The 21799-nt window shown below is 39.9% G+C and overlaps 1 protein-coding gene across 2 annotated transcripts in view; it reads right to left on the bottom strand.

Annotated features, from left to right (window-relative positions):
• Positions 1–21799, bottom strand: part of LOC6051546 — a 153925-nt gene that overhangs the window by 57717 nt on the left and 74409 nt on the right. For both annotated transcript variants that reach the window (XM_038263771.1, XM_038263770.1), the window contains exons 3-4: positions 1344–4839; positions 290–423 (exon numbers count right to left, since the gene is read on the bottom strand). In XM_038263771.1, the coding sequence (XP_038119699.1) occupies positions 290–423; positions 1344–4786 (3577 nt within the window). In that variant the 5' untranslated portion in view covers positions 4787–4839. The remainder of the gene's footprint in view (positions 1–289; positions 424–1343; positions 4840–21799) is intronic.

Raw genomic sequence — 21799 nt, 5'->3', positions numbered from 1 at the left:
ACACGGCGAAGAGTGCATTCTTGCAGAACCTGATCAGCAAGTCTGCTGGAGAGAACATCGATCGTTTTGAAGGGTACTTCTGAGCACGATCCGTTACAGAATATCCCGGTTCGAACCTATCTACTACCGTAGTAATCTGTTCTGGCAGCAAGTGTGTGGACTGGTTGTTTAATAGATTGGAAATTTGCTGGGTAATTTCAAGTCGTTTGCTCGAAGCTGAACTCCACCAAAATTGTTCTCAATTATTGGGTATGGTCGACAACCTTCCATTTAAAAGGGGAGCACTTACCGTCCACTTTGGAATGATCTTGCTGCGAGTGCTGGTGGTGATGCGGGTGTTGATGCTGCTGCTTGGCGGCCATCGTGTGGCGGACCTTGCGGCTCCAAACCGGCGTCTGGTGGGTCTTGTTCCGTTTGCGAACGCTAAAAAGGGAATTTGTTGTTTATTTTGCGGATTTCAGTTTAAGATCGTAAATGAAGATTTAACATTGAATAGCAAAAATGCCCTAATTCGTAATGTTATGCGATCACTAGTGTGATCATAATATTTAATATTTTTTTAAAAAAAGAAGTGGGTGGTGTGGTTTTGCCGCGGCTAAATGGATCACTACACCATAATAGCTGTCAAAAACGGTAAATATCCGTAATAAATTTTTAATGGGGCGAAACCTTGTATGTAAACAAGTAGCCTATCCCACTTTTGCTCAACGCGAACTGTCACTAGAGCAAGTGGAATACACAGTAAAAAATAATGTAAATTTGAAAGCTGTAATTTTAGAAGGTTGAATATTACCTCTTTTATGATGTAATTTTACCTCAATTTAGACTGAAAAAGTGACATTACACCAGAAAAGTGGTAAAATTACACATTTCCAGAGGTAAAATTACACCTTTTTTTGACATAAAAGATGTACCCCTTCCCAGAGGTAATATTACCATGATTTTTTTTCTGTGTAGACTTTTTATTTACATTCAATGTTTCGCCCTTTTTAAAAGTTAATACGGAACACATTGAAAAATGTAAACAATTCAAGCGGACTGTCCAAAATCTAACCTCAGAATCGAGTCGGAGTTAAACAAATGATTTGGTCAAAGCACTAACTCTATGGTCACTGGTCGAAAGGACGTAACCTTGTGTAAATAAATAGTGAAGAGATTTGTTTACATTTTTTGGACTCTAATTTCGTTGCCGGATCTTTTCCCGAAAAGATCTAAAATGATTTGACGCTTGAGGGTAGGGCCGAAACAGTGGGGTTATGTTACTGCTTGCATACGCTCACTGACAGTAAGCGGGATGATCTGCTTGTTTTCATCCACCTTAATTAAGCATTAAATTTACTCACATGATAAACTGACTCGGCCTCGCCTCCCCATCTCCGTCATCCTCGTCGTCGGAGATATCCGTCCACTCGGCACTGTTGCTGGTGCTGTCACTGCCTCCGATGCCACCACCCCCACTGCCCCCACCACCTCGCTCAGACGGGGGCGTCAAACTGGGCGCCCCGCCCGTGTGCACCCCGTACAAACTGTTGGTGATCTGGTCCGAAGCTAGGGTCGAGATCGATCCCATCCGGGGCAGGGTGGCTCCCCGGAGGTAATCTACGGTGAGTTTCGTTCCGATCGACTCGTAACAGTTGTCGGAGATTAGCGAGATCGAGTCCGGCGGGAGGTGCGCCTTGGGCCGTTTGATGACCGCTTCGGCACTGCCGTTAGGGTCGTCATAATCGAGACCGTCGCAGCTCTTGATGGTGTCGTAGATGTTCTCCTCGTAGATGGGTTCTTCCGAGGGGGAGGGGGAGTGCTCCTTGGGGATGTTGTTCCGCGGGGGGAGTGGGATTTCCTCGGGTTTTGGGGGACGTGGAGGGGTTTGATCGTACGTGATTTTCTCGTAGTTGGACTGGTAGGTTTGTTGGTGTTTTGGCAAGAACTTGGGAGAAGCGGTGAGGTTTCGCTTTGGCTGGGGGATGACAAGATCGTTCGGCGAGATGGATGCGTTCCGTGGAGGCAGTGGTTCTGGCGGGTTGCAAATTTCGTAGGTGTCTTCTTCCTTGGGAGATTGGTCGTTGGGTCGTTCGATCGATTCGTAGTTTTCAAACGACTCGTAGCTGTTGATACTGATCGTGTCACCTTCTGGAGGTTTGAGATGAGATTTGACCACTTCCGAAGTTACACTTTGATACACGTTGCTGTCGGAGTTCTTCGCCTTGTAGACGAAGGACTCGATCTTTGAGGTTAGTTCCACGAGGTCGATGCTCATGGTGCTGCCCTTAGACGAGGAAGTCTCCAGCTTCTTGGGAGATTCCACTCTGGACACCAGTTCGTAGTCGTTTTCGATCGGTTGCGTTGTCGACGTTTGGTTAACGATCACCACCGGAATCTTCTCGTTCAAGCTCAAGCGGTCCAGATTGTTCCGGCACGGGAAGTGATGGCCGTCCATCGAGAGGGACTTGTTGATCACGACCGTGTTGATCGCTTGAACAATGTTCAGCTGGCTGACAGCAGTGTCGTTACCGTTGCTGATCTTCGACATGCTTCGGAACAGGAAAGAGTTGTTCGGTTGAACAGCCGCTGGTTCCGCTTCGGACTCCTGATCGGAGTCGTTCAAGCACAGATCGTTGAAGCTTCTGGACAAGTTGTCGATCTTTTGGTTCAACGACTGAATCGCATCGACAATCTTACGATCCGCAGGATCCGAGCTACTCTCTTGCGGCTCTTCCATTTGAATCGTTGGAATTTCAAGCGAAGACACAAACGACTTCCGGGTTAGCCGATTGTCCGGTACAAACAGCAGCTTGTCCTCGGCGTCCGTACTTACGGTATTCAGCTGAGATTCGCTTGCAGCTCGCTCCGAGCTGCTGAGATTGATCTTCTTCGTCGATCGGAAGGTAAACTTCTCGTAGATCTTTTGAACTGTACTTTTTTGCTTTAGCGGCGGAGTCTTCTGCGCTTCCTTCTCCTTCACTCTTTTGTCTTTCTTCTGCTTGTCTTGAGCAAGTTCAACGACCACTTCAGCTCTTTTCACCACTGCGGAATACTCCGGAGTTGGTTGCTGTGGCGGCGTTGACTTCCCCTCCTCGCGTTCAGACTTTTCTTCCGGCTGCTTCTCCGAAACAACCGCTTGAGTATTCCCATCAATCTCACTTCGCTCGACCGGCTCTTTAATACTATCTTCGCTAACACTATTTGGCACCTCGTTTAACACTACGACCTCTTCGGGCTTGCTATCACAACTTTTGGTTTCGATTTGGATCGGCTTCGGTTTGCACTTGAGTTCCTTCGTTTTCAGGATGACCTGTTCACTCTTGTCCGGCACTTTGGGTTTCGAGCGTCCCGGTGGAGGTTTCCGATCCATTTTTGGTCCTTGCTGCGGTTGATGCTGGTTCGGTTCGAAGATCTCCAGGGCTTGCTTGACGCACATGGAAACCCGGTTGACCTCGAGTTCCGGCCTGCGGTAGAGGTTTTTCCGCAAGCTTGGTCTCTTCTTGACTCCGGACTTTCGGTAGGATCCTTTGCTGCCCACGGAAACGTCGTCCGAGCTTTCGTCCGTTCGACTGCAGCTGCCACTTGCTGACGATGGAGGTTTCTTGCGCAGACTACCCGAGCTTCCATCGCTGTCGACGACTTTGTACACGTGGCCACCGGATTTGTGCAGGTAGCCGCCGCGTTTCCGGACCTCTTCCAAGATACCCGCATCTTGCTGGATCAGCTTGTTGAACTTGTTGGTCAGGGCAGCGACCTTGTTGCCACTGGGGTTGAGCAGCTTCCGGTTGTACGGCGAGGTAGTGGTTCGGAAGCTGACCTTCCTCGTTGGCGTCCCGTGGCGTCGTCCCAGCGAGTGAGTGTCGCTGGAACTTGAGCTCTTCTTGCTGTCCAGTGAATCCCGTAAGCCTAGTTTGGGACTTGCAGGTGCGGTTTCAACCACGAGACTCGTCTCCTCTTCCGTGGATGGTGGTGGCGATCCGCTTTGGATGTCCACGCCGATAAAGTTCCCCACGAAGTGTTCCGTCTTGAGCGGCATCTTTGGCAGATCTTCGGTCGACGAGCTACTCAACGACCTGATCCCCAACAGTTCCGCCCTACGGGCCCAATTGATGCGACCTCCGGTGGCAGTGGCCGTCACCAGGGGAAACCCCGCATTATACCCTACCCGGTCCAGGCAGGATCGTTTGTCTTGTTTCGGATCGCGAACCGGACTCAACACTACGCTGGATCGCTTCTGGGTGACGGAGTCATTCCGTTCAACTTCCCGACTCACTCGACTAACCTTTGGGCTAGCAATCTTCTTCGCTCCCAAGTTGGAATACAACGGAACCAAACTGTTCCGGACAATGTTCCGCCGGGAGGCTGACCCCCTGGTGGAGCCGTTACGGCGCAGAAACTCCGGCGTCGCCGGCTTGCGGGACGGATTCGACGGACCGAGCGTTACACTTTTAAGCTTCCTCGACAGTGCGATCTCACTCGTTTCACCCGGATTGGCCCCGATGCTCAACCGGTTGTTCCAGAACTGCTTCAACCGCTGAACACTGTAGTTCGTCTGGTGTGAATCTTCGCTACCGTCCAATTTCTTCCTGCTTTTCTTTACCACCGGTGACGATTCGTGTGGCGAGTCACTTCCGGAAGTGCTGGCACTGCTACTCGAGGATGAGGACGAAGAAGAGTTCGGGTTTGTTCCGAACAGGTAGAACCGCTGGATGAAGCTCTGCTGCTTGTCGACGGTGGACCGCTTTTCACCACCAGTGAGTGGCGGCGGTGGCACCGATGCGGGGAGTGTCCTGGAGGAGTACATCCTGGGTGTGGATGGTCACCCCCGGTGACCGGTGGGTAGAACTGGTTGGGATCCTGGAAGAAGGGAGAGAAATGGGGGTTGATTAGATCACTGGTCTTGAATTTTGTTATGAAATGCAAAACAGTTCAAAGAATCGGAAACTTGACCTCAATGCCCGAACGCAGATTCGATTTCATAATATTATTATCGCCAAGTTATTCAACATTAGCATAACCACGACCTGAATGCGAAAAATGCCCATAAAATTTGCATTTCCTTGATATTTCCACCTCGCAAAAGGGGGTGGCGACTCCACTCCATTCGGCCATAAAGGAGGACACCGAGGGGCAGGACACATGCCCTAATCAACTATAATTACCGACTAGTTGATTAAAATTTTCAGTTGGCTGATTAGTAATTTCGCTAATCAATTAGCGTATCCTATCATTTAACTTTTATCTTGGGACGGCGAGTAGACGTCAGAAAATCAAACCAAAATAAACAAAACTCTCGCGCGTGGCAGTTTGAAAAATAAAATGCAGTCGCAGCGGACTAAGGATTGGCCAACCTGGTTCCGGAACCCACAAAATCAATCGGAGTTACACTCCGAGGAAGAGTCAAAGCGGGAACCGCTTGAAACCGATTCAACGGAACGAAGTTACCGTGACGTACGTTCTGCCCAGCACGACGTTCTGCTCCTCCAGGCTGGTTTTGTACCAAAGAAATCAAACGGAGTGGAGTGGTAGCACTCTTTTCATCTTCTATCGGCGGCAGCAAATGCAGCGATTTGGCCGTTATGTGGATTTTTGTTGGATTCATCGTAAAGCAAGTGCCTCTTCGTGTTATCCTTGATCACTCTCAACCAGCGTCACAACCTGCCTTTTTTAACGGTCGTTGTCTCATCCAGCACCTTCACTGGCCGGTCAACCTCGAAGCAACACAAACCGCCACAATGACCGGATCTTCCCTAACCAGCTGTTCAACGAAGTGCCTTTCTGGAGTAATTTCCGGCTCGCTCTAAAGATCATCCGTCTCCTGGTCGCAGATTCCGGCGATGGCCACCGGGCCATCCTTGTGTCGTATCTTACAGCGAGTGGTAGAACCAAAAATCTTGCCAATGCCTTTGTAAAGACGCCCGCGATATCGGCAGCTGCGGAAGTTCCCGGACTAGGAGCAAATCATTTCGATACGGACTCAATTTTTTGCGAGGCTGATGAGTTGCAGTGAAGTAAAGGTATGGATGCTGTAAGCACTTTGTCTTGTGTAATGTTATATTTTTATTTTTTTAGAAACTGTAATATGCTGACCGCATCAACTGGTAGCGATGAAAACCACCGGAATAGGACAAAAAGCCGCCAACCAACAGTAGTAGCGAAGATCCACGCGCCGCTGAACTGAATATCTACACCCTGGACTGCCGAACGTCATTCGAAGAGGTTAACAATGAGCCCTGTGCGATGTGACTCGGTCATCCATATAAAGAACTGACCACGGCCACACTTGCGCTGTACTACGAAAAGCGCATTGGGAGGTACAAGGAGCGTTGAGCATCCTGTACCAGCTGCTGTGCGGCGAGGGCGTCGTGCTGCTGAGAGTGAATCCCTTCTAATTTTGTTTTGAGATTTCTTAGTTTATTTGGGTGAAATTTAATTGTTCGACCAGTTTCTTTCTTCGTGTGTAATTTAATGTAACTTGTAACGGTACCCAATAAAATAGCTGATGCGGTGCGGGAGGGGGGAGGGGTGTTTTCTTGTTCGAATAACCCGCTACGTCTCCAACCGACGACACCGATTTTGATGGTGAACAGGAGGTCATAGCAAAAACTTTTTGGTAGCCACGCATCGGTTTATACCGATGGACTTTTCAGGAACTTTGAGCCGGACACAACGATAAAGGGCACGCTGGCTTATCAGCATACGCCAACATACTTTTACCCGGTTCGAGTGAAGCATGGTTCCCTTGAAAACTTTAACATCTAGGTAGATGTAGATGTGCAAAATCAAAAATACAAAACAAAATCGGCTGCTTCTCGATTTTTATGTACCGAAACGAAAAACTACAAGTTTTGTACACACCGGAAACCGTTAAGAGTTAAGATAAATCACAGAAAGTTGCCTAGATGGCTTATTTCTTCCTACTAAATTCCTAGGCCGATCTCGTCCCAAATCAACGACATGGAAGCGACTTGCCATCGAGAACCACGACATCGGGCCGCCCAGAGAGAGAGGCACACAACAGAACTTTTATTGTGTTCACATTCAACATTAACATTCAATTACATATCATGAAATCTACGTTTTTCATTGTGGCTTATTGACTCGGCAGAGTGTGCCTCGGTCGTGCGCCTTCTCAGTTCCGTTCAACAGCACCTCCTCCTAGCTCCTCTCTATCGAACTCCTCGATAGCCTTGCGGAATCCGTCACCGGACATGGGACACCGGTATCTACGCCATCTTAATCGGCGGGCCGAGCGCGAGGTGGATCGTGTCTTTAAGCTGTTGCTTGCATGCCGGCAGCATGTCCAGATCTGACGCGGCCATTGTCCGCGGAGTTGCCACGGAAGCGCTACCAGAAATCACATCCACTACCACCGCGGGTGACCGAGTTGGACAGAAAACGGCCTCACGAACGGGAACGATGGCGAACTCATCCATTGGAGTTTCCAAGCTGGGCCCGCAAGAGTGGCCTGAGGGTAGGAGCGTAAAGCGCTTTCAACTTTCGCTCTGTCTACAATCGTTCTGTGGAAAGAACACCAGAATAAGTCACTCGTTTCAGGGTCAAGAGTGCAAACTTACGCAGGAATATCGGACAGACTGTTTATCGCTGTATTCGCCGGTAACCTCCGGCCAGGACGAGTGAACTTCCGGCTAAAGAAACAACAGTATGCGAAAGCAGATGTTGCTGTGATTGAGCCGATGCTTGCTATCTGTACCACATCCGGGGAAAAAGTGTCATTCGGTATTCCGATTGCCTCCACATTCCAGCAGCTAGACTGGCCAGAGCTGGCACAGCACAACGTCAAGGATCGGTTCTGCGTATAGCAAGAGTTGCACGGAAACTTTTTCCTTCATCCAGACGCGCTGAAGAGCGTCCAGAATCTGCTTCGCAGTCAGCTGACTCTTCGCTGTTCGTGTCGGGCTGGTTGTCCTCCTTCGGCGCTTTAGGGAGCGGTCGTCATCAGCGCTCAAGTCACAGCTCCAGGGGGAATAACGAAATAATCAGTGCGGTCTAAACATGTCCAAAAATGCGATCCAAAATTTGCTCAAAATAATCTTATCATCGTTGTTTATGCGCAAATTCCATCTGTCAAAATGACTTCTTTCGAGATACCAAGATCACAAGACGCGCGGTGGGAACAGTATGTCAAATAATCGCTAATCAATTAGCTAATCAACTAACAATTACGTTAGTTGATTAGTGATACGATAATTGATTTGGTGTGTCTCACCCCTCGGAGGACACCTTTTTGTCTCTCTTAAGTACCGCACGACAACCCGTATCGAAATTCGCTCATCTCGTATTCAACAGTAGCCATATTTGCGTAATCGAGACGATCCAACACTTAAGGGTAGCTTAGCCTTAAGCGTTATGCTGACGATGATGATTAATACTTGGTAGCTAATTCCTAATACGTTATCGCTGTGAAAAGATCTTCAGCCGCTCGACAATAACAATTTCTTTGTACTTTTTTAAGTCAACCGGTCGTGGAAACAGCCCACGGAAAAGTGCGCAAAGCTCAACGCTGAAAGTTTTCTGCTTTCCGCTCGATTTTTCTGTTGTCTGAAATTAGGGGAAATATACCCATTTCAAGCCTAATAAGCGGTCGCGTTTGAATGATGCTGGATAATCTGGAGTGTTCCTTGAAATTTACTAAAACCAAGTACACCAACGAATAGAGCAACTTTTTGTGAACATTTCTGTTTATTTTCGCTTTGAATATTAGTTATGCTATTCCTATTACAAACATTAAAAAAAAAATTCCAAAATGCATTCTAATCAGTCGAGTGCATTGGGCCACGCCCATTTTCCTATTTTCAGCTTAGATCTTTTTTTCTTCCAGAGCTCTTTTGGGTCTGCTTAGTGCTGCCAAAATTGATGCAATTATTAGCGAACACTCATGAAAAGTAGCATTTATAGAGAAATTTTCCTGGCATCACTGGCTCACTCCAACAGGCGCTGCACCAGCATGTTGGTGGTGTTGGTGGCCACCCTTTGTTCTTTATTTGTCTTCGCTTCTCGCTCGGTTTTCTTCAGCCTTCGATTGGAATGGGTAGTCAAAATTGAAACGTCAAAAGACTTAACGCGTTTGTTTTTTTGAAGGCGCTTGCTTATTATGTATATGTTTCGGGATTCTTTTTCAAGTAAGTGACTAATCAATGTGCAAAAGAACATGTTGCCGGTAGTTGGAAGCAATTTTATATCTTCAGCGCTTTTAAATCGTTGTCGCAAGTGAAAAAATATTGATGGCGACTTTCGTTAAGCAGTTAAACTCTCATCTTACGTGTGGATGTGTGTGCCACCAAAATGATGAAAAATGGTCTCGCAAAATAGAAATTATGATCAAAAATGCAATCAATTTGATCTTTTTGGGCAGTAAATGGCATAAATTTGCGTGTTTACTTGAGGCGGTATTGTTCCTGGTAAGTTTATAGTCTAAATAGTATTTTTGGAGCTTTAATCGAGCATCAAACTCTTTATATGACGAAGATAGGTGTTTGATTAGAAAGGGAGTATTTCCCCTATTACATAAAGTTCCATCTTGGCATGTGCCACCTGACTATATCAGTTATGCATTAATCGTGAATAGAAGAAAAAGCTCAGCAGTTTAATCTCAATGAAGGTGTGACGAGCAGACGCCCGCTGCTTGGATGCAGATTTCTGCATTCATCTGCTCACACCAGATGACAGCAGGTTCGTCACCTGGTGCGCACACCACCGGCGTTGAAGTTTCTCTACAGTCGACGACGGTCGATTTAAAATCGGTACAAATTGGCTCCGGACTGTGTGCAAACGTTTTTTTTTATAACTCATTTCTTCGCTTTCCTACTACTTCCTCCTTATTAACGGGGGGAGGCGCCCCGGCTACGGCAAACAACGAAGATGACGGCCGACCGGAGAAGCAGTATTTGTAGTAATAAAAATAATAACACCAATGAAGTCGGGCTCAATTTGCAGTCACTGATCTATAATTAGCGAGTACGAAGACGAAGGAGAGAAATATGCAGTGGCTCTCTGAACAAAACTTTTGGCAAATGTTCCTATATTTGACCTAGTTTATAATTTCGACCTATTTTAAACGTCATTCCTTCTAACCTAAAATTTGTAATAAAATTCTGTTTCTCAATTTTGTTTAAACCAAACGAATCAGTTTTAAGCACAAGGTGATAATGGTTGTAAATAAGAAGATTGATGTTCCACAGTATGTTTAACTTGGGGTAGCTAGGATTAGTGGACTCAAAATAGGTGCATCTGTTCAACATTATCCGTTCAACTGGCGCCTTGATAGGGTTCAACACTAAAGAATAAAAAAAATCTTTCAAACTCGTTTCAATATTTTGTCCTCAATTACAAATAAATATTAAACCAAATTATAACTTAAAGCCTAACCAAATTGAAAGATTACTGGCAAATTCAAAACAAACATCATTCAGCTGACTTCCTTGGCACTATTTTTACCCTGTTTTTCTGCCTTCACCCCTTCTTGGCAGCTGCAAATTCCACCAAAATGGGCCACAGTCTGACCGCGACCGATCAAAGCATCTGAAAGCTTTGATCTTGAAAGCTCACTTTCAGGTGGTTGAAGATAATCTCGAAAATGGAGCCAAAGGTGAGAACGATTTTTTTTCTTTTGTTGTTTCAGAGTGCATATTCGTTCAATTTTTGGCGCGCAATTCCGACTCGTTGCTCGTTGTGAGAGATCGATTTTTTTTGTTTCATTTATGACAGCTTCGAAAAAACCCCCGCGAACGGTAGATCTCCATCTCGAAAGAAGCATATCTGGAGCGGGCGGCGAAAAAAAAAATGCCTGTAACAACAGAAGTGTTTTCATTTTGCGATTGCGAGTCCAGTTATTCCCCGCCCACCTTCACGGAAACCTGAAATCGGGATTGAGGAGCGCGCGACCACGATCTTTGCGACCAAGTCATTGAAAGTGGCTCAAACCATTTTACCGCCGTGGAAATCGGGTTTTCCAGCGTGAATGTTTGATGCAAAACTGGGAAATTATGTTCACTTTGGGTGAGACGTGTGTACTTGATATGTGAAATTAAATTGACCCTGTTTGAATCACGATGAGATGATATTCAAATAGATTTTTTTAGGAACATATTTCACATTAAACCATAAACTTATAAAGTATTAAAAATGTACATTATGTTTACTAATTTCATTTTGAGAAATAAAGTCAAATTTGCAAGTTGCAATTTTGAACAATTTTAAATACTAAAAAAAAAACCCGTCTTTAATTCGACTTATCACAAAGGGTTAAATAACCATTTTTGAAAAATCTCATTTTTAGAAATTTTCCTAGTGACCACGCGTCCGAAGGTCGCTTCGCCAAATCTGCTAATATTTTGCTTGTTTGTAATTTTCTTAGATTCTTGAAAAACATCATTCTAAAAATGCATTTTGCTAAGAAAACTTTACAAACTCAACTTTTGGGTAAGCAAATTTAAAGTTTTTTTGACGTAGAAACCAATGGCGTACCCAAAATATAAGATACAATGTTGCCAGATATGGAAATGTTGCGCTTGAAGATTTAAAATGCATTTTCAATCCTTTGGACGAGCACTTACGGGAAAACTGACAATTGCATTCGATTGCTGAGGGTTTTTTGGCTAAAGTGCGAGTCCACAAGCAAACTGCCTTAAATTTGTAGAAATAAAACTAGCATCTGGCCAAAATATGAGCACTCTAGGTCAACCGGAAGTTGGGCAAATCGGTACACAAAGTTTAATGGTCCAAAATCTTCAAAAATCTTAAAAAGCCTGTAACTTAGGCAAAATTCCAATTAATTTCAAAATTCAAAATGCATCTGAAACGGCTTTAAAATGCAACAAAATGCGGTGTGAAGCATCTCAATTAGATAAATCTTTTAGTGATAAAAAGCACAATTTTCAAACTCAAATAAAAACGTGTTTCATCCAGATATCAACTCGATTCGAGGAGCTTGTAGGGGACATCTGAGATATATATGGTTGTAAATTTTTGCTTTTTGCCCTCAGATCCCATTTTCCGGTGATAATTTTATCATATTCGTGTTCCTGAGACAATTTCGCGATAGAAACATGCATAAAAATGTTTATTTTCACCCATTTTAACCGTCTTAAAAATATAAGTAAAAAAAAATCTTCGATTCACATTTTTTGAAAATTGTCAGCAGAAAAAAAGCAGCTTCTTAATTATTTAAATTTAAAAATTGAATTAAAATCTCAGGGTAAATTTCACATAGAGCACAGTAGGCGTTGAAACTTAAATTATATATTTCTTAGCCCTTAAAAAAATCAAACATCGCAAATGTCGACAAATGTCAATTTTTTAACCAATTTTTGTATCTCCAAAAATCATTGGAAAAAATAACTCTTATTTTTGTTAGAAAATGTATGGTTTGGAAGTTAGACTTGTTTTATGTGACTTTGTTTTTATGGTTTTAAAAAGGTTTTCTTTTCTGGGGTAATTTGCAGTGTTTTTACAAACATTTCCTATTTAAATATAGAGCAATTCTCTACGAAATCGGTCTTTTTTCTTAAATTTTAATTTTTGTATTTTTTATTCCGACTGAAACTTTTTTGGTACCTTCGGTATGCCCAAAGAAGCCATTTTGCATCATTAGTTTGTCCATATAATTTTCCATACAAATTTGGCAGCAGGCCATGCAAAAATTATGTATGAAAATTCAAAAATCTGTATCTTTTGAAGGAATTTTTTGATCAATTTGGTGTCTTCGGCAAAGTTGTAGGTATGGATTGGACTACACTGAAAAAAAATGATACGAGGTAAAAAAAATTTTGGTGATTTTTTATTTGACTTTTTATTACTAAAACTTGATTTGCAAAAAAACACTTTTTTTTTATTTTTTGATATGTTTGTGTCCTCTAATCAAATGCCAACTTTTCAGAAATTTCCAGGTTGTGCAAAAAATCTTTGAGCGAGTTATGAATTTTTGAATCAAAACTGATTTTTTCAAAAAAGCGAAATTTTGGTCGCAAAAATTTTTCAACTTGATGTAAAATTTGCAATCGAAAAGTACTTTAGTGAAATTTTGATAAAGTGCACCGTTTTCAAGTTTAATCCATTTTTAGGTGACTTTTTTGAAAATAGTCGCAATTTTTCATTTTTTTAAATTCGTGCACATGTTTGCCCACCTTTGAAAAAAATATTTTTGAAAGGCTGAGAAAATTCTCTATATTTTGCACTTTTGAACTTTGTTGATACGACCCTTAGTTGCTGAGATATTGCCATGCAAAGATTTAAAAACGGAAAAATTGATGTTTCACATCACATCATTTTCTTATGTCGATATCTCAGCAACTAATCGTCTGTTTTTCAATGTTAAAATATGAAACATTCGTGAAATTTTCCGATCTTTTCGAAAAAAAATAATTTCAAAATTTGTAAACCAAGAATAACTTTTTAAAAGGGCGTAATATTGAATGTTTGGCCCTTTTGAAATGTTAGTCTTGGTTTAAAAAATTTGAAAATATTTTTTTCGAAAAGATTGAAAAATTTCACGAATGTTTCATATTTTAACATTGAAAATTGGACCATTAGTTGCTGAGATATCGACATTAGAAAATGATGTGTTGTTTGGGTGGGACTTAGAAAACATCAATTTTCCTGTTTCTAAACCTTTGCTTGGCAATATCTCTGCAACTAAGGGTCGTATCAACAAAGTTCAAAAATGCAAAATATAGAGAATTTTCTCAACTTTTCAAAAATATTTGTTTTCAAAGGTGGACAAACATGTGCACTAATTTAAAAAATGAAAAATTGCGACTATTTTCAAAAATAGTCACCTAAAACTGGCCTTTACTTGAAAACGGTGCACTTTAACAAAATTTCACTGAAGTACTTTTCGATAGCAAATTTGATTTTACATGGAAAAATGAAGTTGAAAAATTTTTGCGACCAATTTTTCAATTTTTTGAAAAAATCAGTATTGATTCAAAAATTCATAACTCGCTCAAAGTTTTTTTGCACAATCTGGAAATTTCTGAAAAGTTGGCATTTTATGTCTTCTAAAACATATAAAAAAATAAAAAAAATTAAAAATAGTGTTTTTTTTGCAAATCTAGTTTTAGTGACAAAAAGTTAAATAAAAAATCACCAAATTTTTTTTTACCATATATCATTATTTTTCAGTGTACTCCATATCCATACCTACAACTTTCCCGAAGACACCAAATCGATCAAAATATTCCTTCAAAAGATACAGATTTTTGAATTTTCATACATCATTTCATTTTTTTTTGTATGGAAAATTATATGGACAAACTAATTATGCAAAATGGATTCTTTGGGCATACCGAAGGCACCAAAAAAGTTTCAGAAGGATTAAAAAATACAAAAAAAAAAATCGAATGACCGAAATCTGAGAGAACTGCTCTATAGGAAAAAAAGTAATGTACGCAGTAATTTTAGCAGTGTCCCAAACTATGCCTCTACGCATTTCTTTACAATTTAAATGATAATGGTGCCATTCTATAGCAGAAAAAAGTAAAAAAACAAGCAAAAATTGTTAAAGTGACTGTAAAAAACATGAAAAAAATAGAAAGGCACAATGGTGGTGGTGGAGGTGGTAGAACAGGCCAAATACTACCAAAAACAAACATAAACTTATCAAGATAAATGCAAATTAAATTAAGTATTTTAAATGAAACAACAAAAAAAACTTAAAACAAGAGAATCAACTTCTCTTGGTCGTTGAATAAAAGTTGCACAAAATGACATCCTGAGCACGAAAAAAATCGAAAAAAATCTGGGCGGTTGCGGGTTAATAATAATATTATATTAATTTTTAATATTTTTAAAAGTGAAATTTAATATGAGAGGAAAGTTTTGGTTATGAATATTTGACTTAATCTTCATTAAATCTTTAGGATTCAGAAAACTCTTCAAAATTGACTTTAGTGTACCCTAAAAGGTTATCGATAATTGGGTCCGTGGCCAGAGAATTTGGCTACTCTTTAGAACATATATCGCGTTCACCTCTTATCAGCTCCAAATAGAGAGTAAAATTGGAAAAAAATCCTAAGGCATCGCCTTAGTACACACTTTCGAAGGTTCGCTTATATTAAATTTATTTTTATGTAAAGTATGACTCATGTGTGTCGAGTTTATCAAAACTTATTTAAGGAGGAGGAGCCTTTTTGATCAGGCCAGCAAATGGCTACACTTGTGAGAATTGTTATCTTATCATCAATATAGCACTCCACATCACATAACTCCACTCAGCTCGCAAAAGTCGGGCAACTCGTGTGATTTTGCGACTTCGTTCCGCACTCGGCACCCAAAGTGGTTTTCTAGCGCCTTATTGGCCCTTTTATCAGACTAATTACACACGCCGCGTACACCACGTATCAATCTTCAGCCCCGATGATGAGCCGAAGCTTGCATAAAAAAATATGAGCCACGAAAACAAAATGCATTTTCCATTTGGTGCAATTTGGCGCAGAAAAGTGCCCTTATTTTCCACCGTCGCGACGCGTCGGGTGAGAGTATTCGTCTTCGAGACAAGAGAGAGAGAGAGGGGACTCTTGCGTAACATTGGAAACTCATTATGCAGATGTGGTACGTACTTTATGTCATCTTTTAATTAAAAAAAAAAAAATGGAAGACGAAAAGTAACACCACTCACAGACGATATGGCCAATTTTCCCTCGAAACCAAAAAAGAAAAACATCTCAATGCAATATTGTACCCCAAAGATGTGAACTTATCTAACGCCACATCTCACACCTTGAAACCTGACAGCCGCAGGGCGGATCATTTTCCCACCGAGCTTCTGACTCAATGTGACTTTGTTGCCATTATTTTTGTGCACAGAGTAAAAGATCAAAAATGACGATAATTGCCGCTGGTTTTTGGAGGTAGTTCTCACAATTTGCCGGCGGGGTGTATCACCTTGGAGTAAGCGATAGCCGAGATTGTGGATCAGCTGGCATGGAGAATCTAATGCAACCGCTTGTCCGATAGGAAGGTTGTTGAAACAATTATCTTTTAGGGTAGTTTAGGTTGGTAAGGAGACTCAATGTTGCAGACTTTTCATGTTTCGTGTCTTTCTTTTGCATTTTTCATAATTTTCAAATATATAAAAAACATCTAGAACTATTGGCAAAATCTGAGTTCTCAACAGCTCATCAAATTTAACTATTACCTCAGCAGTCCGCACAACTTGCAGCAAATGATTCACTAATGATCGCGTCGATTCGGCGTTGATGAACACACGTTTTGGCCACGGGTGCATCATTTGCATAGATTGCTGCGCGAAACTTTCCAATTTTGATTTTTCTTTTCTTTCTTCAGCCATTTGGGCAAGTTGAATGCGCTGAAAAGTGAGAACTTTCCGAAAATCGATCACTTTGAACCGCCATTACGTATGCGGCGCGCAAACGGTCATCTTGCGCGGGGTAATTGGCCCATGCTGAAGTGTCGGTGAACTCACCCCCTCAAGCAACAGTTCAGCGCAGTTCAGTGAAATTTTTCGGTGGAAAATTTGAATGCAGAAGTTGCGCGAGCAGGGCAGAGACCAGCAAAATCGTCCAAGTCGAAGTTGAAAAAGAAAGAAGAATTTGTTTCTCCGATAATTGATGGAGGTTTCGACAATTCGATGCAGCCGATGACGATGACGGTGGCTGTAATTATTTGTTTTGCGTACGAGCCGAAGAAAATTTACACAAAAATTACGCAATGTGCGCGCAGACTGTGATACCGATTGGAAAGTCAGGCTTTGATTGGGCTTTCAAGCTGCACCAGTGATAATAAAAATACGACTAATTCGAAGCAAATCAAAGTTAGATGACCATCGGATGAAGTGAGTGCGCTAGGCAAATGCAATTTGATATAGTTCAGTCACTCGGACTGCGCGCGATAGTGGCAAACTTTCACTCGAAATCGAATCAAAGGAAATTCAATTTACTATATCCAGGTGAATTTGTACAAGTTGTTTGTTATTTCATTGAGACAGACACATTAAGAAAGCTGATGAATGTGTGGTCTTCATCTTTGATGTTTTTCGGGCAATTTTTATTTTTTGCTTGTTTTCCACATTTTTGGCTGTAACTCTAGTTATGTCAAATAAAAAAATCCAGGTTGTTATTTTTTTAATTTTGTTAAACATGGCTTTGGAATCTTTTTCAACATTATTTTCCATGAGCATTTTTAAACAATAAAATGTGATTTTTAAATTAATGAAATCAATATTGTTTTTGTTTTTATTCGCCCATAATAATTTATTATTATATTTTTAATTTTATATTGCAAAAACTTTGGGAAACTTGAAAAAAAAAGTTGAACGCTGTTATTGGATTTTCTTGCATTTTTTATAATATCAGATTGATTTTTTTTTTCGAATTTATCTCTGTTTTTCTTTAATGTTATTCAAAAGTTTTCTAGAATTTCACAAAACAAACCCAGTTTTATTTTTTTTTTAATTTGTATTAAACTTTGTCCATCGATTTCTCATGCCCAAATAAGCCTTTTTTGCATCATATGTTTTTTTCATACAAATTTGGTGCCTGCAGCAAAGTTGTTAGTTAAGATGAAGACTATTTAGAAAATAAAATTACATTCTGGAAAAAAATTAAAACATTAAAAATTTCATCAATGGTTTCCAGGATATCAGTTGATGATGGAACTCGTTTTTGGTAATTTTCAATCATTGGAACCATATTGTAGACAATTTCTCAGCTTTTCGATTTATTTTAACATGGACAAAGATGGAAACAATTTTTAAAATTAGCAAAAAGACATGTTTGTTGAATCATTTAGTCTAAAAATGGTTTTAAGTGGCAGAAAAACTTAATTAAAAGTTTACAGAAGTACTTTTTAATGTAGAATTAAATTTTACATTTTAAGATGATTTTTGGCACTTTTTTTCTACTTAAACATATCAAAAAATAAAAAAATCGAATTAGGTAAAGTTTCTCAAAAGCAGGTTTTTTGAGAAAAAAGTTATTTAATAAAACCGGGTTATTTTCTAGATTGCAACTAATTTTTCTGATCATTACAAATAATTAAAAAATCATTTTTTTCAGTTCAGTTTTTCTCTGCGGCAATACCTAAGCAACTCTAGGTTCAATCTGCAATGTTTCGTATGTTAAAAATTAGGGGAAGTTTCTAGAAATTAAAAAATAAATATATATTTTTGGGTTGGGTAAAAAACAATGTTGAAAAAAATCTAAATTAAAGCAAAAATCTAACTTTATTTCGAATAATGTATTTTTTACCAAAATTTCTGTAAAGTTTTTTATGATTACTCTCCGATACTCTCCGTATTTTTTCGATCGTGTTTTGAACCTTTTAATAGTAGTTTATGCAACAAGTTGCAAAAAGAGGATTTTTTCAGCACGAGTCGTACATTTATCCAACGAGGTTCACCGAGTTGGATAAATACGAAGAGTGCTGAAAAAATTAAGTTTTGCAACGAGTTCCATACACCATTTTTTGCAATTCCGAAAAACACCCATTGAGTGAAATTTAAAGTCGAATTTTCATGTTTTTTGTCAATAAATCGTTTAAATCAAAAAATGTTAAAAAGTGTTATTTTTCGAAACAAGTGCTGAAAAGTTCAACTTTTCAGCACCCATTTCAGTGCTGAAAAGTAGAACTTTTCAGCATTTATTTTGAAAAATGTTGCTATTCGATTCTGTTATTTTTGATACAGAGTAAGTAGTTTCACGACGGAATTGCAAAAATATTATTTTTTCAAAACATAGGCAACATTGCAATTGTACAAATGGAAGGCTCGTCTGTCAGGAAGTCAAGAATTTGCAATAATTTGTTTAATTTTGAAGGTTGGATGTAGTAAACTTTAAGGTACTTTCTGATGAGAGGAAATCTGTGAATGCTTCCAGAAGATATCTGTAGGTTTGTAACTTTTTCAGAAGTTAATCACTATTATTTCAGCGTTAGCTACGTTTAAATTAAAAAAGCACCTAATTATGTTATGCAACAATTTCCAACATAATTGTTATTGTTTTGAACTGCTCCTTTTTTCCGCAGAATTGATTCAATTAATATTTCATCATATTCAGACAATAAAAGAAAGAAACGCCTGCTTCCTTAAACAATGTTGTTAATTCAGCTAACAATTTGCAGCGCCCGTTCGGAACTCGTCACTCACTCACTCTTTCTCCTGCCGCTTTTCAGAGAGTGTGGCTCGATTCAAAGCTAATTCGCGCAATTATCTGCCCGCCGAGATCTGACTCCCAGATAATACAAGCACGGTTTGGTAGTTTAAGCTGCCACCACCAACAGTGGGTTAACCCTCTACAATCTGGTTCCGCGATTTGGCGAGATTATTTCCAATCAAAATCTGATTTGAAAACAGTTTTAAAATGTGTTTTTTTTCTAGACTTTTTTCTGAGAAAACATCAAATAAAAGAAGTCATCAAGGATTAATTTTACTAATTTTGACTTTTTGAACATGTGGAAAATCCCAACATAAAAAGTCTTTTGAGGGTTATATCGCGGAACAAGAGTGAATGAACCCTTGAATCTCTGGTCGGAAGAGCAGGAAGATTGAGTGAATCGAGTGCAGCGCGCACGATGCACAATTGCACAGTTGTGCAGCATCAACGTCGTCAGCGCGATTAAGACAAGTTTGTTGTTCAACTGCCGGTTTCTGCCAGAGGGGCGAGGGGGGTTGGGGGAGGAAACAACAATAATAAATATACATTTTCTTAAAAACAAAAACCCACCACAAGTAGCAGCAGTGGGGAACCAGCAAATCTCGCGTCTCGTGATTGTTTCAATCCTCGCTGACTGTTTTGTTCAGGATTGATGCATGGTACAACAATGCAGCTTTGTTTTGGTTGCAATGAACTGCAAAACTGCAGCACATCTGAGCTCAGCTGGAGAATTGCATCAAAAAACCGCGTGGAGGCGCAGATCTGCAGCCGGTTTTGCTTCTTTTTTTGTTGGAATGTGATGTTTATGAAATTCTTCAACGACCGGGTTTTGCACGCCAAAGCTGAAGTCATTGCTTGAGCTGCTGCACCGCGGTGCTGGTGACCTCAAAAATTGGAAAATTACAAACAACTCATTCAGTACGCAGAGAGAGCAGAGCGCAATAATAAAATAACAAGTTGTTTGGTGAAGATTTGCTCCAGGCCCCACTTTCGTTTGGATTTGGACTTTGAAGTTTTCGTGATAGTTTTCGTTGGCCTGATCCGGTCCAACTTGTGGGGGGAATGAATAGCCGAACTCCACGTTTGCGTGTTAATATCTCAACCTGGATGCTGCTGATGCTGATTGGGGGTGAAATGTAGTTCACAGTGATCATCATCATCGTCATAAATGTGGGGTTTCGTTTCAAACTAGTTAGCACTAGCAACTCCACGCTACAAAGTAAGGTCAGGTTTTTGGAACGAGTAAGAAAGGGGGAATTTGTGTATTTCTCAGCGAAACTGTTTTTGAGCAGGTGAGAAATGCTTGCTAGGAGATGAAGTTGAGATTGACCCGACTTGCTGCTCATTAGTATAATCATTATTATTTGTAAGTAATGTATGTGAATTGGGACTTTTTTTTGTCTAATTTGATGTTTTTGAAACGTTGCTGGAATGAAAACTGTTGAATTAAAAATGAAATCAAAATTATTTTGAATACTATCAAAACAAAAACAAAATAGATTTGGCATGGTTTTTTTGAAAATTTTATTGACATTTCAATCGTTTAGTTCACCATGTTAATTTTAAGGCAATACACAGCTAAAAATGTAGTAATCCAGCTGCGTGTAAAAGGCCTGGGTGTAAAATAAATATTGCATTATTTTATGAAAATCTGTGTAATATTACACCCTGAAATATGTAGCCCATCAGTATGGGAAACCTACTTAACCGAAATGTCAAGCTCATATATGCGTTTATCCTAACAGCTTTTCATCGGTTTGATGGCCGAGTGGGCTAAGGCGCCAGTTCTTACTGTTGGTGCTGGGTTTGAATCCCGTCGGTTGCAACTTTTTTTTTGTGTTTGCAAAAATTGTACATGCAGTGTGTAATATTAAGTGTTTATTTTGACGAAGGTGATGTGCATGCTTTTGCATGCGATTTTACCATCGGATTTTTTGCTGTGTATTATTTCATTGAAAAAAAAAGTACTTTTGATTGAAAACAATTCAAAATGATTACCTTAAATTTAAATTTTTATATTTATTACTCTTTCAAGATTTTTTTAAATTTTTGACTGACAGAACTGAAAAGACTTAAAACCGAACCTTGATTCTAAACAGGTTCCAGCAATCAAAATGGTCTTAATAAAAAAGTTAATATACATAAACCTGTGGAAAACATTTCCTAAACATAAATTTTTTATCAAATCTTAAAAACTTCAAATCTCCAATTTTTTTTGTTCCTCGAATCTTAAATGCTTCAGATCATCAAATCTTCAAATCTTCAAATCTTCAATCTTCAAATCGTCAAATCTTCAAATCTTCAAATCTTCACTTCAAATTTTCAAATCTTTAAATCTTCAAATCTTCAATACTTCAAATCTTAAAATCTTCAAATCTTAAAATCTTCAAATCATCAAATCTTCAAATCTTCAAATCTTCAAATCTTCAAATCTTCAAATTTTCAAATCTTCAAATCTTCAAATCTTCAAATCTTCAAATCTTCAAATCTTCAAATCTTCAAATCTTCAAATCTTCAAATCTTCAAATCTTCAAATCTTCAAATCTTCAAATCTTCAAATCTTCAAATCTTCAAATCTTCAAATCTTCAAATCTTCAAATCTTTAAATCTTCAAATCTTCAAATCTTCAAATTTTCAAATCTTTGATTCTCCAAATCAAATCTTTGGATCTACTAAAAATGTAATCT

Source organism: Culex quinquefasciatus, chromosome 3 (assembly GCF_015732765.1).
Source record: "Culex quinquefasciatus strain JHB chromosome 3, VPISU_Cqui_1.0_pri_paternal, whole genome shotgun sequence".
NCBI lineage: Eukaryota > Metazoa > Arthropoda > Insecta > Diptera > Culicidae > Culex > Culex quinquefasciatus.
This window is presented reverse-complemented; position numbering and strand designations above follow the sequence as displayed.